The sequence below is a fragment of the Zalophus californianus genome, chromosome 6 (genome assembly GCF_009762305.2).
Source record: "Zalophus californianus isolate mZalCal1 chromosome 6, mZalCal1.pri.v2, whole genome shotgun sequence".
Classification (NCBI taxonomy): Eukaryota; Metazoa; Chordata; class Mammalia; order Carnivora; family Otariidae; genus Zalophus; species Zalophus californianus.
Window position 1 is genome coordinate 100,174,573 of NC_045600.1, and position 14,179 is coordinate 100,188,751.

A 14,179-nucleotide genomic window follows, 5' to 3' on the forward strand; every position below is an offset into this window, starting at 1 on the left:
TTAAGTTTTTCAATTATCCTAATATGAGACTCCTATTCAAAAAACACATATGTATATAGAGACAAACATTAATAAAAGTCAGATAAAAACAATGAAGCATTTACCTTCCCACTCAAATTCATTACTGTTTTCTGATGGCGTGTCTAACCCATCTAAGTCAATCTCCCCACTTTCATCCAAATCATCTGACAGCACAGAGCCATCGCTAGGATCCAAGGTCAGGCTAATGTCTGGAGCCATGAGTTTCTTTCTTACTTTATTTCCATTAACTTCTAGAGAGCATGGAATGGGTTAAAAAAAAAAAGTGAAAAATAGATTAGAAGGAATGTTTGTTTACATGCTCAAGTTGAAAAAGAAAAAAAATTTTTTTAATATTTGTTTTTTTAGGGCGCCTGGATGGCTTGGTCGGTTAAGCATTTGTCTTTGACTCAGGTCATGATCTCAGGGTCCTGGGATTGAGCCCTGCATCAGGCTCCCTGCTCAGTGGGGAGTCTGCTTTTCCCTCTCCCTCTGCCCCTGCCCCCTGTTCATTTGCTCTCTCTCCCTCTTTCACGATCTTGGCCTCTCTCTCAAGTAAATAAATAAAATCTTTAAAAAATATATTTATTTTTTTAGAGAGTGAGAGCATGAGCACGATCTTGGCCTCTCTCTCAAGTAAATAAATAAAATCTTTAAAAAATATATTTATTTTTTTAGAGAGTGAGAGGGAGAATCTTAGGCAGACTCCACACCCCCACAACACGGGGCTCGAGCTCATGACCTTGAGATCACGACCTGGGTCGAAATCAAGAGTAGGATGCTTAACTGACTGAGCCACCAAGGCGCCCCAAAAAGAGAAAAATTCTAACCACTCCATTCTTGAGAAAAATAACATTAATCAAACACAATCCCAGAGCATTAATTTACAAACCTTAGATTTTGATCATTATTGCTTCTACATCATGGCAAGACGACACATGCCAGCAAGGATAAGTCTTTTTAAGTAACAGAGGCAAACATTATAGTCAGTTCTTACTATTAAACATGAGCTCCTCTCAACCTTTTATTGTAGAAATTTCCAAAACCCAAGGGTATGTTTTTACAAAGTTAAATTTCCAAAGCACTCAAAAAATGCTTTCTTAAACATTCACCTTATCCTTTGGCTCTGTATAATAGAACAAAAAATGAGAATACTTTTTTCCCTTGACAAAGAAATGTGTTAAAAAATAGCACAAAGTCTACTGTTTCATTGAAACCAAAGTGCCAAGTTCTTACCAGGCTGGCTCTCTGGTCCAGTTACAGCCAGTATATCTGCTTCCATACTATCATCCTCTGGTAAAGGTCTAGAAGATACAGACACAATTTTTAATCCACAAATTAAAAAAAATTTTTTTGAAGTTCAAACAGCTATTTAAAATATCTTATAGAATCAATTACGTGGAAAACTGAATAAAGCAGTTTCTTAAGCTTCAATAATTTACAAACAACTTTTAAAGACAAAATTTTCAGACTGTCAGAGATGATTTATGTATCTATATAAATAACACATAAAAGTAGATATAAATTCCTTATGTAACTACTCTTAAATACAACTACAAAACAAACCTAAAAATTATAAACAACCTAAAAAACATATAACTCAAATGCACGAGCTCAACATGAAATACAATACAATGTGTGGTGAAGGTAAACTGTCCCTCGCAGGCGAGTATGGTCATGATGGCTACAATTCTTTTGAGCTCAGCATTTCTATATGATTACTATTATCACCATGTGCTATGCAGTGACTTAGTACTCCCACAAGCTGTCCATATTCCCACTGTTAAGGGACCTTCCTATGCACTGGGATGGTCTTCTGACCAAGATGGTATGGAAGCACCATTTAAATATAAGATCTGCCTTTGCCCTTTTTCTCTTAACCCAGCTGGTGCCAATACAACTGTAAATACAAATGCAAACGTGTCAAAGTAGCTGGCCAGATGATCTAAAAACCCCTTATTTAATAAGTTTTTTTCTTAAAACAGAAGCACAAAATTTAACAATTCTTACAGACATCTAAAGACTCCCTTCTCCCAGGAACCCCTCAGATTCCAGTTTAAGAAATACCATATTTAAGCATTTTTTGCTTAAATTTCAACATTTTGAAATTTAAATGTTGAAAACAAAAATAAAAGGTTATAGAAGATCACATATATATTTACTGGAAAATAAGATATAAGAGAATTCCTCTAACTGTTGGAAAGGAACTTTCATTTTCTAGTATCAAATGAACACCTTTGACATTGGGTTTCTATAAGAAGCTCAATATTCATTTAATAAGTGACATCTCAATAAAGACATTTTGAAGTTTTGTTTTAAATTTGTTTTCATTTGAAAGTATTGCTCACATTGGAAAATCTTCATCTTGCCATTCTTCTTTAAGTTCCACACCTTCCATCCTCAGCTTAGATTCAATATCAGCCACAAACTCCTGATAATCCAGAGAGCCAATGTCCTGTGAAAAGAGAAAAATTTATAACAACATATTTTCCATGTTACTTTTTATCTGCTAAAAAGGTGCAATAATCTTATACCTTAGTTCACACTTCCACCCTGGTCATGAAATCAATTTATTGAGCTGCAACTACCATTTAAAAAAAAAAAATTAGAATGAAAATCAGAGTCTATAATATTCTAGTAATGTGAGTACTATTTGTAGTAAGGGTATTGGGCAGTGAAAATATTTGTTTTCAGTTACGTGTGTCCCAGGTTGTGATTTAAGTTTTATTAAGTTTTGTGAATTATGTAAAAACAATCTGGGGGGGGAGGCACAAGGAATACAAGTAAATATATTCTCTACTCTAGATCCATAATTAATTTTCTGTCCTCCGGAGAGAGGCTGATCCTAGAAATTGAACACTAGTAAATTGCATTTACATTCATGATTCAGTAAAGTGTGCTGTATCTTTTTAGAACTGATGTATAATTAACATTTTAAAAAAATATTTTATTTATTTGACACAGAGAGAGAGAGAGAGAGAGCGTGCGCACGAGCACAAACAGGAGAAAGGCTGAGGGAGAGGGAGAAGCAGGTTCCCCAGTGAGCAGACAGTCCGATGCGGGGCTCGATCCCAGGACCCTGGGATCAGGACCTGAGCTGAAAGCAGACGCTTAACCAACTGAGCCACCCAGGCACCCCTATAATTAACATTTTTAAATTGAAGTATAATTAATATGTGTGCTGTTTTCTATACTTCCATCTCTGTAGTTTCAATGCCATCACTCCAGAGCCATTTAAAGAAGGCTACTTAGTAACTATCCAGTAAATGAATGCTACATTTTGATTTGCTTCATATCTACACTAAACTTTTCTCATGCAGTTCAGCATAAGTTTTCAGACACTGAACTTAGTGACTATTTCTTTTTTATTTATTTTTTTAAAGATTTTATTTATTTATTTGAGAGATAGCACAAGCAGGGGGAGCAGCAGACAGAGAGAGAAGCAGGCTCCCGCTCCCCGCTGAGCAGGGAGCCGGATGTGGGGCTCGATCCCAGGACCCTGGGACCATGACCCGAGCTGAAGGCAGCCACTTAACTGACTGAGGCACCCAGGCACCCCATGAATATTTCTATTCATGCAACAACATATGCTAACCTAGGCCACTGAATTTTAGTTTTAGTCTGTCCAAGGAAGGGTGTGGGTGCCTACATCCTCACTTTACAAGGTGAAGAACACAGAGATTGGTTTGGTTGATGGAATAAGAACTGGAGGTTTAAGTATATTAAGAAGTCATAAAGATCAACTGGTTAATGAGTACAACAAAAACTGACAACTTTAGGGTGAAAGAGGTATAGATGAGCTAATATTTAGTTCAATTGCATTAGAGCAAGTCAGTAGATGACTAAAGTTATTTTTTTTAAAAAGCAGCAAAACATGTATTTCTTAAGAGATAGAAAGTATCATTACAAGTATTAAAAACAAAGCAAAAAGTGGTTGGCCCCAGTGGAAAAAGAAAGAGGCTGAGATGGGGAGAATGACTGATGCTTTTCACAGTAAATCCTAAACTATGTGACTTTTAAAACCATGTATATATAACTTTAAAAGTTACTTATCAAAACAAATGGTGCCAGCCATTCACTTCAATTAGTCTTATAAAACAAAGACATGACGCCTCCACACACTGGAGTATTACTCAGCCATAAAAAAGAATGAAATCTTGCCTTTTGCAACGACATGGACGGATCTCGAGGATATAATGCTAAGTGAAAAAAGTTAGTCAGAGAAAGACAAATACCATATGATTTCACGCATATGTGGGATTTAAGAAACAAAACAAATGAACAAAATAAAAAGAGATAAACAAAAAACAGACTCAAATATATAGAACAAGTGGGGGGCGTGGGTGGGAAATGAGTGGAAGAGGTGAAGAGGATTAAGAGAACACTTATGAGCACTGAGTAACATACAGAATTGCTGAATCATTATACTGTACACCTGAAACTAATATAACATGGTTAATTACACTGGAATAAAAAATAAAAATTAAAAAATTAAAAAATAAATAAAACAAAGGTGTGGTCATGGTTTATGGTTGCTTTGTCTGCTGTCATTACACTATAAAGATGTACAAAGCTGTACAGAAAAAGCATTATGTTCCAGAACAACAATATTACACTGGCAATTTTCTGAACTGTTAGATTTCACATGGTAAACTAAATTTATATCTCTGCCAAGACTGGGAGGCTCTCTTCTCAGTTTGAATTCTTACTTATGCTCAAGGAAAGGGTTCACACATTCTCAAAAGGTTTAAATATTCGAGGACCCACTTTCAAGCATAGGAAAAATGGCAAATGCTCTTTTCCTCACCAACATATTTGCTTGGAAAACTCAGTATTTATATATGTGTCATTTTTAATTCTCTGGGAAAACACTGAGCCAGGCAATGTTGAGAAATTAATGGAAAACACACTTCAACTACAGTAATCTTGACTTATTTACCACATTTTCTGTTTCTAATACATAGTCTACACCTAAACACAGGTCTTCACTGATCACGTCATAGATTGTTCTCTGATGGCAACTCTTCCTCTCTGTAGAGAAGAAAATAAACAAAAAAGGGATACCTATCTTGACAATCTCTCCCATTTAGAACACAGAACTAGTATAAAAGACCCCCAAATTATGGCCAACAAGCCCAAATACTTAATGCTTATTACCTTAGAAATTAATGCCCAAGTGAGACTGAAACACTCTATTACTAAAGGTTTAAAACTGTCTCTTCCAAATTTTTAATTCACTGTACTTCTCAATTTTTTTCTGAAGTCTTTTATAATCACTCTAAAGTGAACTAATATACTTCCTAAATTCAATAATCAGAAAAAGTTTCTGTTATTTTGTCTTACCTTTTTGTAGGTGTTGGAAAAATACCAGGATCTTCTTGTCTTTTTCAAATATCCTACATACTCAGAAAAATATTTAATGTCTCAAAAATAAAAGCAGAGACTGAAAGTTGCTATCACTATATTCTCAACACCTCACACAGTGCCTGGCACATAAGCCTGTGAATGTCAGTTATATGAATATTGTAAGGTAGGACACTGGATAGCAAGCCTTTATTTTGCTCTACCCCTTAGCCTTATTTTTCTTATTCGACTACATTATTTAACAGGCTTCCTGTTGTTTTACCCTCAAAAAGTGTAATGAAAATATTTCGGGCAACCCACATACATGCAATTAACAATTTCTGTTGGTAAAATCATTCCTTATTTGTAAGTGAAAATATGTAACTTGAGAAATTCTGTAAGACAAACCATGTCCTTTAGTTCCCCTACCACTTGAACAAGGCTATCACTTGAAAATAACGCCTCTAAACAGAGAGAGCCCAAGTCCTTCAGGTCTCTCAGCGGATTCACTCAATTTTTACTTCAAAATCATATTGAAGCATGTGATTTTAAAACACACAGCATATGGACATGGATATTTAGTTTGGGGATAATTATTTAAGCTAGTTAAACAGAACCTAGAGATACAGATAGATTCACTCTTGACCATTTCATCACAGACTGTAGGGAGAAAAGTACACTAGGTAGACAAAAAGTTCAAACAACTGAGAGAGTATTGTTCTTGGAAGCACTTAATCATCAGCAGCTGTAAGAACAGGAAACAAACAAGAAAGGAGCAATATAAGCACAACCACTTTGAAGGAAATCAGGACACTGCTGACTCAAGTTAATTGTGGCTGTTTCCCATTTTTTGTTCATAAATTTGGTAAATTAGAATGGGGAATAACACTTTAAGATGCCATTTGTTAAAATAACCTAATGCAACAGCAATAACTTGATTTCCCAACATACTTGTGGTACTGGGGGCACATGATTACTTATGCCAATTAAGCACTAGAAGTATTTAGATAAATTCAGAACACCTGCTGACCTAAGTGAGGTTAAAAATCAAGAAGAATGGATTACCTCCTGACACAACTTCTGAAGGGAGATGTGGTGGTAAATTCAACCAAGATGAAGAAGCGGATTTCCCTATGCAACTCAGCAATAGAAGCAAAAATTAAATATTAAAATCTTATTTACAACTGTCTGATTTATAAATTATAATCTCACATGCAACTTTACTATTACGTAGTTTAATAGTGCTGCTGGAATAGGTGCTAGTAACTACCATCTATGCTGAAATCACTTATTATTGGCAGAAGGAAATGTCCAGGCAAGTCTTTCACTTCTTCATTTAAAAAAAGGGCTTCATTCTAAATATTTATGTTCACTTTTCCCTATGAGGCTTGCAACACTGGTAGCGTTATAGGAAAATACTTTAGGCCAGCCTATATATATGTTTACAATGGTCACCAAAATGCCTCCAGAAAAATCATCTACACTTGTCACTGCTTCCTTGAGAGCAGGGTCATGCAGGTTTGTAAGAATGAAATGACACCATGAGAGGTCACTTTACACCTGTTAGAATGGCCACTCTTTTTTTAAGATTTTATTTATTTGACACAGCGAGAGAGGGAACACAAGCAGGGGGAGTGGGAGAGGGAGAAGCAGGCTCCCCACTGAGCAGGGAGCCTGATGCGGGGCTCGATCCCAGGACTCTGGGACCATGACCTGAGCCGAAGGCAGATGCTTAATGACTGAGCCACCCAGGCGCCCTGAGAATGGCCATTCTTGAATAGACAAGAAAGAGCACATGTTGTCAAGGGTGTGGAGAAAAAGGAGCCCCTGTACACTGTTGACAGGAATGTAAATTGGTGCAGCCACTGTGGAAAACAGTATGGACGTTCCTCAAAAAATTAAAAATACAAATACCATTTGATCCAGCAATCCCACTTCTGGGTATTTATCTGAAGGAAACAAAATCACTATCTCAAAAAGATATATGCAGTCCCATATTCACTGCAGCATTATTTACAATAGCCAAGATATGGAAGCAACCTGTTTCCATTGATAAATGAATGGATAAAGAAATTGTGGTATATATGCACAATGGAATATTATTCAGCCATAAAAAGAATGAAATCTTGCCAGTTGGGACAACATGGATAGACCTTGAGGGCATTATGCTATGTAAAGTAAGTGAGACAGAGAAAGATAAATACTGTATGGTCTCACTTATATATGGAATCTTAAAACACACACACGCACACCAAGGTCAAAGATGCAGAGAACAGACTGGTGGTTGCCAGAGGGTGGGAGGTTGGAGGAATGGGCAAAGGGGGTCTCAAAAGGTACAAACCTCCAGTTATAAAATAAATCCTAAGGATGTAATGTACAGCAGGGTGATTGTAGTTAATACTGTATTACATATCTGAAAGGTGCTAAGAAAATTATTCTTAAAAGTTTTCATCACAAAAATATTTTAACAATGTGTAGCAATGAATGTTAAATACACTCATTGTAGTGATCATTTCCGAGTATATAAAAATATCGAATCATTATTGTATGTACACCTGAAACCAATATGTTATATGCCAATTGTACCTCAATTTAAAAAAAGAACAAAATGAGATCCTCTATCTGAAACATTAACACAAAATTCAAGAAAAATTACAATGGTGTTGACTTCTCAAAATTCTGAAAATAAAGCAAAGGATAATTATGCCACCTACAAACAGTACTTTTATGATCAGTATGCAGAACATACTGGAGACGCTCTAAGACCTTTATAAAGATTAAAGTCTAATATTGATCTCTGACACTTTATTGTAGTTATACATATTTGTTGTAATATAAAATTATAATTGTGAAATATTATCATATTATACTGGTATTCTGCTTTATACCGTCAAAGCTTAACAAGACAACTTTCGATCCACTGTCAGCCAAGGTTAATTTTTCGGAACTGGTTATATATACTTCCTTTTTCAGATGCTGTCCTCCATCACTGCTCCTACCCGCACTGCTCTAGAGGCAATGAAGAGAACCACTTTCCTTTTCACATTTACTAACCACTTGTACATTCATCATCCCCATATGTTCCAATCAACAACTTTTGTGAGGTATAAAACATTGGTGTTATTATCCCCATTTTATCTTATATATGAGGCAAATGACACTACATCTTGGTTCCCAGGTTAAATGTAGACTGTTTCTAATACAGCACACTGTCTCCAATTCGTGGCAACTTTATACAGAGTAAGCCTGTAATGCCAGATTTGGTTCCATTTCTCTTCAAAGGTCCTCTAATACTTAAAGATTACAACAGCACTAACTTATGATGATCTAGTTCAAGATCCATGTTTGCAGACGAGGATCTGTCACACTTCCTGTATAAGCCCAACGTTAGGCTGCAATAGAGGAGATTATGAAGAACAAGAACAGTTTAGAAGAAATGTAAAATGACAAGAACTAAGTAAAAGATGTGCGAATTCATCAAGAAGATAGTATACAAGGTAACTAAATTGGGTAACTTCAGTTACCAACGTTAGACATTTACAAGCTGCAGAAATTCTTATAAAATTTTAGAAAAAGAATATGTTTCGGGGCGCCTGGGTGGCTCAGTCGTAAAAGCGTCTGCCTTCGGCTCAGGTCCTGATCCCAGAGTCCTGGGATCCGTTGGGCTCCCTGCTCAGAGGGAAGCCTGCTTCTCCCTCTCCCCCTGCTTGTGTTCCCTCTCTCGCTGTGTCTCTCTTTGTCAAAATAAATAATTAAAAATCTTAAAAAAATAGGTTTCATTGAAAAAGTTAAGAAACTAGGCATTAAGAAAAATAGAGATCTCTAATCAAAAAAGGTGAGGATAAAAAAACAACTCTAAAATGCAATCACACACTTCATTCAACTAACTATAAGGAAGGCACTATGACTACCAGGATGAACAGGACAAAAGCTGTGCTCTCAAAGGGCTCCCGCGACAGGCAGACAGGGGAAGTTTCAAAGCAACGTAATAGACGCGAATAAATTTAACAATTGATCTAGCAGAACCACAGCTGCATCAGATATACCGAAGAAACCCAAACCATTAAGTAAAAGGTAATGTCTGAATCCACGCAGGAACTCGATTTTTATAGTAGGAAGGTCTACTAAAGCCCTCATTTACAAATGTCGCTTCCGTGTCTATTCCCCGAGGGTACAGGGCACATCAGACGTCCAAGTTTCTTTGTTCAGCACCAGCACTGACGCTGATCTTAAATACGCGACCAAAGTGGCCCGGGACCAGGGTGTGTGCAGCGGGGCCGAGAGGGGGGCAAGTTCCATAACGAGCACAACAGCACAAACGGGAAAAGGGGTGGCCGGGGGCAAACAGGAGCCGAGCCAAGGGCGGGGGCCTAAGCTGGGCGGGGATCCGGGAAGCGCCTCCCGGGCAGGTTCCCTGGCGCCCCCTACATCGAATAACCCTCTGGGCTTCCTCTCTCGGGCTGTCTGGGGGGCACGCACCCCTCGGACGTCCGCCCCAGGCCTGCTCTCAGCCCAGACCCGCCGTGCCCAGCTTTCCCCGGCCGCACTCACCCCGGAGGAAGCCTTGGCTCCCTCGTCTTCTTCGCCCCTCCAGGCCGGCGACGTGGGGCTGACGGCCAGGGCGCAGGAGGTAGCGCCGAGAGGAGCCCGCTCCCCTCGGACCGCAGTGGAGACCGGGGCCCAGTCCCCAAGCTATTGCTGCAGCGGCAGCAGCTGACCCGGATGCAGAGAGCGACCCCGGCGGAAGTGACAGTATCCCGGCCTTCTTCAGGCGCGGCAGCCGCTAGAGACGGAGGCGTGGCGTCTTCTCGGAGTCGCCTACTCCCTGCCCCGCCCCCTCGGCTGTCGCGGACTCACGTGCGTGTATGCGCCTGGCGGCCGCCCTGCGTTGCAACCGGGCAGGTGACACTCTCCTTACACAGGTACTCGGCCCTTGAGTCTCAAAGAGATATTTTTACATTCTTTTTTTTTTTTTAAGATTTTATTTATTTATTTGACAGAGAGAGACAGTGAGAGCAGGAACACAAGCAGGGGAAGTGGGAGAGGGAGAAGCAGGCTTCCCGCCGAGCAGGGAGCCCGACGCGGGGCTGGATCCCAGGACCCTGGGATCATGACGTGAGCGGAAGGCAGACGCTTAACGACTGAGCCACCCAGGCGCCCCGAGATATTTTTACATTCTTTATGTTGGCTTTACAACAATTTTATAGCATAAGATGGGTGAAAATAGGGGAGGAAAAATACCCGAGCCCTCATTTTGGGAAACTAACCCTCAGAAGAAGCCTTAGAGTTGGGTAAAATTCTCGAGGGTGAATACAACGGTGCTGCCCAGACTCTATGTAGGGAGCGATCAGATTAGTTTTTTGAATTAATAGTTGTGGACCATGCTCTGGTAAGATAAGATAAAATATTAGACACGTTTTATCATTAGAGTCAACAGCCATAAAATACCTGTAAAATTACCGTAAAGTTTTCCAAACGCTTACTCTCAGTTTCTGTTCCTGCCTGGCCTTTGGCTGGTAACAGAAGGGCCCGACTCCGTGGGTCATACTTGGAGTAGCAACGCTGCTCCACAGCTTCAAGGAACTAAGATTAGTTTGGAGCATATAATAATCCCTCTCGGAATTCTTATCCACTAATCCCGACAAAGGCAGCAGTGAATTTTTGGGGCAATGCATTTTGAGAATGGGGGGAGGGTGCTTGAGGGGAACTGAAAAGCTCAATTTAAATCATTGACCCGAAATGCAGCTCCCAGTTAACACTGTTTTGGCAACACTGACTGCTGTTGGCAGGGGGTTCAACTCTTTGTTGTCTCATCTATAAAAACAGGGAAAAATAATATCTACTTCTTTGGGTTTTTGTGAGATAAAGTGCTATTAGAACCGTGCTTGACATATTGTAATCTGTTTGATACTATTTTCCTCCTATTCTGGCAGTTTTGTTAAACAGCTGGCAGAGAAAACAAAACGGATCAACTGATAAACAGAGCTTTAGCTAAACAACTTCTTGGATCATGCTTATGTAAGCGATTTCATCTTCAGTTACCGATTAATTTCATAGTTCCTTATTTTGCTGGTTTCAGTCCTGCAATCAGGAGCATTCCTCACAAGGTGGCAGCAAATCATTTGAAATCATATACAGTTATGTCTTTTTTTTTTCTTGCGATCTTTAGTTTCTGTTTCATTTTTCAGTAACTTTATTGTTTAATAAGTTTGGTCAGTGTTTGCTTTGGTTTTGAATAATCTATTTTATGATTTATCTTTTTATCTCCTCATGAATTATCCATACTTAATGTTGAAACATTTGAAACTATAGATGAGGCAAAAAAGATAGTTACTACTAATATATTTATGTATATCCTTTCAGATTTTTGTATACATATAATAATATAAATAGCGCATATATTTTTTTAGGATTTTATTTATTTATTTGACAAAGAGAGAGATAGCAAGAGAGGGAACACAAGCAGGGGGAGTGGGAGAGGGAGAAGCAGGTTTCCCGCCCAGCAGGGAGCCCCCAGGACCCTGGGATCATGACCTGAGCTGAAGGCAGACGCTTAACGACTGAGCCACCCAGGCACCCCAATAGCACATATGTTTTTATAAAAATGAGATAATGTACCTAATAGTTTATAATCTATTTTTTTTTCATTTAAAAATATATCCTGGGGGTGCCTGGGTGGCTAAGTTAAACCTCCACTCTTAATCTCAACTCAGGTCTTGATCTCAGGGTAATGAATTCAAGTCCTGCCTTGGGCTCCACGCTGAGTGTGGAGCCTACTTAAAATAAAAAATATATATATCCTGAACTCCTTTTCAGGATAGTAAAAATATATCCTGAACTCCTTTTCAGGTCAGTAAAAATATATTTTTTTAAATATTCCTCAACACCATCATTTTTTTAAAATTTTATTTATTTATTTGACAGAGACAGAGAGAGGGAACACAAGCAGGGGGAGAGGGAGAGGGAGAAGCAGGCTTCCCGCTGAGCAGGGAGCCCCATGCAGGGCTCGATCCCAGGACTCTGGGATCATGACCTGAGCTGAAGGCAGACGCTTAACCGCTGAGCCACCCAGGCACCCCTACACCATCATTTTTATTATGGATAATTTATGTGTTAACAATTTGTTATTGAACATTTAGGTTGCTCCATTTTTTAATAGTTAAAAACCACACTTCATAGCATGTCCCAAAAGTCAGAAACCTAAGACTGGTTTTTCTTTTTCTTTCTTTTTTTTTAAATAATTTTTTATTGTTATGTTAATCACCATACATTACATCATTAGTTTGTGATGTAGTGTTCCATGATTCATTGTTTGTGCATAACACCCAGTGCTCCACGCAGAATGTGCCCTCTTTAATACCCATCACCAGGCTAACACATCCCCCCACCCCCTCCCCTCTAGAACCCTCAGTTTGTTTTTCAGAGTCCATCATCTCTAATGGTTCGTCTCCCCCTCCGACTTACTCCCCTTCATTCTTCCCCTCCTGCTATCTTCTTCTTCTTTTTTTTTTCTTAACATATATTGCATTATTTGTTTCAGAAGTACAGATCCGTGATTCATTAGTCTTGTACAATTCGCAGTGCTCACCATAGCACATACCCTCCCCAATGTCTATCACCCAGCCACCCCATCCCTCCCACCCCCCACCACTCCAGCAACCCTCAGTTTGTTTCCTGAGATTAAGAATTCCTCATATCAGGGAGGTCATATGATACATGTCTTTCTCTGATTGACTTATTTCACTCAGCGTAACACCCTCCATTTCCATCCACGTCGTTGCAAATGGCAAGATCTCATTCCTTTGGATGGCTGCATAATATTCCATTGTGTATATATACCACATCTTCTTTATCCATTCATCTGTCGATGGGCATCTTGGCTTTTTCCACAGTTTGGCTATTGTGGACATTGCTGCTATAAACATTGGGGTGCACGTACCCCTTCGGATCCCTACATTTGTATCTTTGTGGTAAATACAAGACTGGTTTTTCCAAACAACACACTAGTTATATTTTCAAATAATATGCTCAATATATTTTCTTTCAGCTTTTAGGTGAAATACCTCTAAACAATGGATCCATTTGTTAGCCTCAAAAAAGTATAATAAAAAAATAAAAATAAAAGTATAATAAAAAAGAGTTTTCCCTGTGTTTACAGATTTTTTTGGACAATCTTTAGTATATTTTTACAATCACCTGTTTTCTTCTATGTCTCCTTGAATAGGCATATATTTAGAATCTTAAAAACTGGAAAATAATTCAGAAGGAAAAAGTGTGCGTTTAGAACATATCATCTATAAAGTGATACATTTGCTCAGAACCACCATCAACCTTTTCCTTGTGGTTTTGGGCTTTGGTGTTATGTTTAAATAGGCCCTCCTCACCCTAAAATTAGACAAGTAGTTATAGTTGCTTATAGTTTCATCTTTTTTAAAAATAAGAGCATTAAATCCAATTGGAATTTTGTATATCTGCTTATGATATGAGGTAGGGAATCTGATTTTGCCAAACTGACAAACTAGTTTGCTTAACATCATTCATTGAATAATCCAGTGATTCCTTAACTTGACTAGGACTCAATCAAATGAAAGTTTACCTTCAAAGATATCTTAGGTGGCCCATTCAAGTATCCATTCACGAACGTTTCAACAAACATTTGTATTCCTTCTCAAACTCATTGAACAAACTTGCATGGAACATATTGTGAGTTAACACTATCGGGCCCTGAGGGTACAGATAATAAAGACGCAGTGTCTGCCTTCAAGGAACTCGCAGACTAGTCCAGGAGAAGGGCAAAGGAACATGGTAAAACAATTTG

At 38.6% G+C, this 14,179-nt stretch overlaps 1 protein-coding gene across 2 annotated transcripts in view; it reads right to left on the reverse strand.

The window, feature by feature from the left end:
* The window catches only part of BNIP2 (BCL2 interacting protein 2), a 46,194-nt gene extending 36,056 nt beyond the window's left edge, over positions 1-10,138 (reverse strand). For both annotated transcript variants that reach the window (XM_027569268.2, XM_027569270.2), the window contains exons 1-4: positions 9,913-10,138; positions 2,367-2,473; positions 1,255-1,322; positions 105-272 (exon numbers count right to left, since the gene is read on the reverse strand). In XM_027569268.2, the coding sequence (XP_027425069.1) occupies positions 105-272; positions 1,255-1,322; positions 2,367-2,416 (286 nt within the window). In that variant the 5' untranslated portion in view covers positions 2,417-2,473; positions 9,913-10,138. The remainder of the gene's footprint in view (positions 1-104; positions 273-1,254; positions 1,323-2,366; positions 2,474-9,912) is intronic.
* Positions 10,139-14,179: the final 4,041 nt, after the last annotated feature.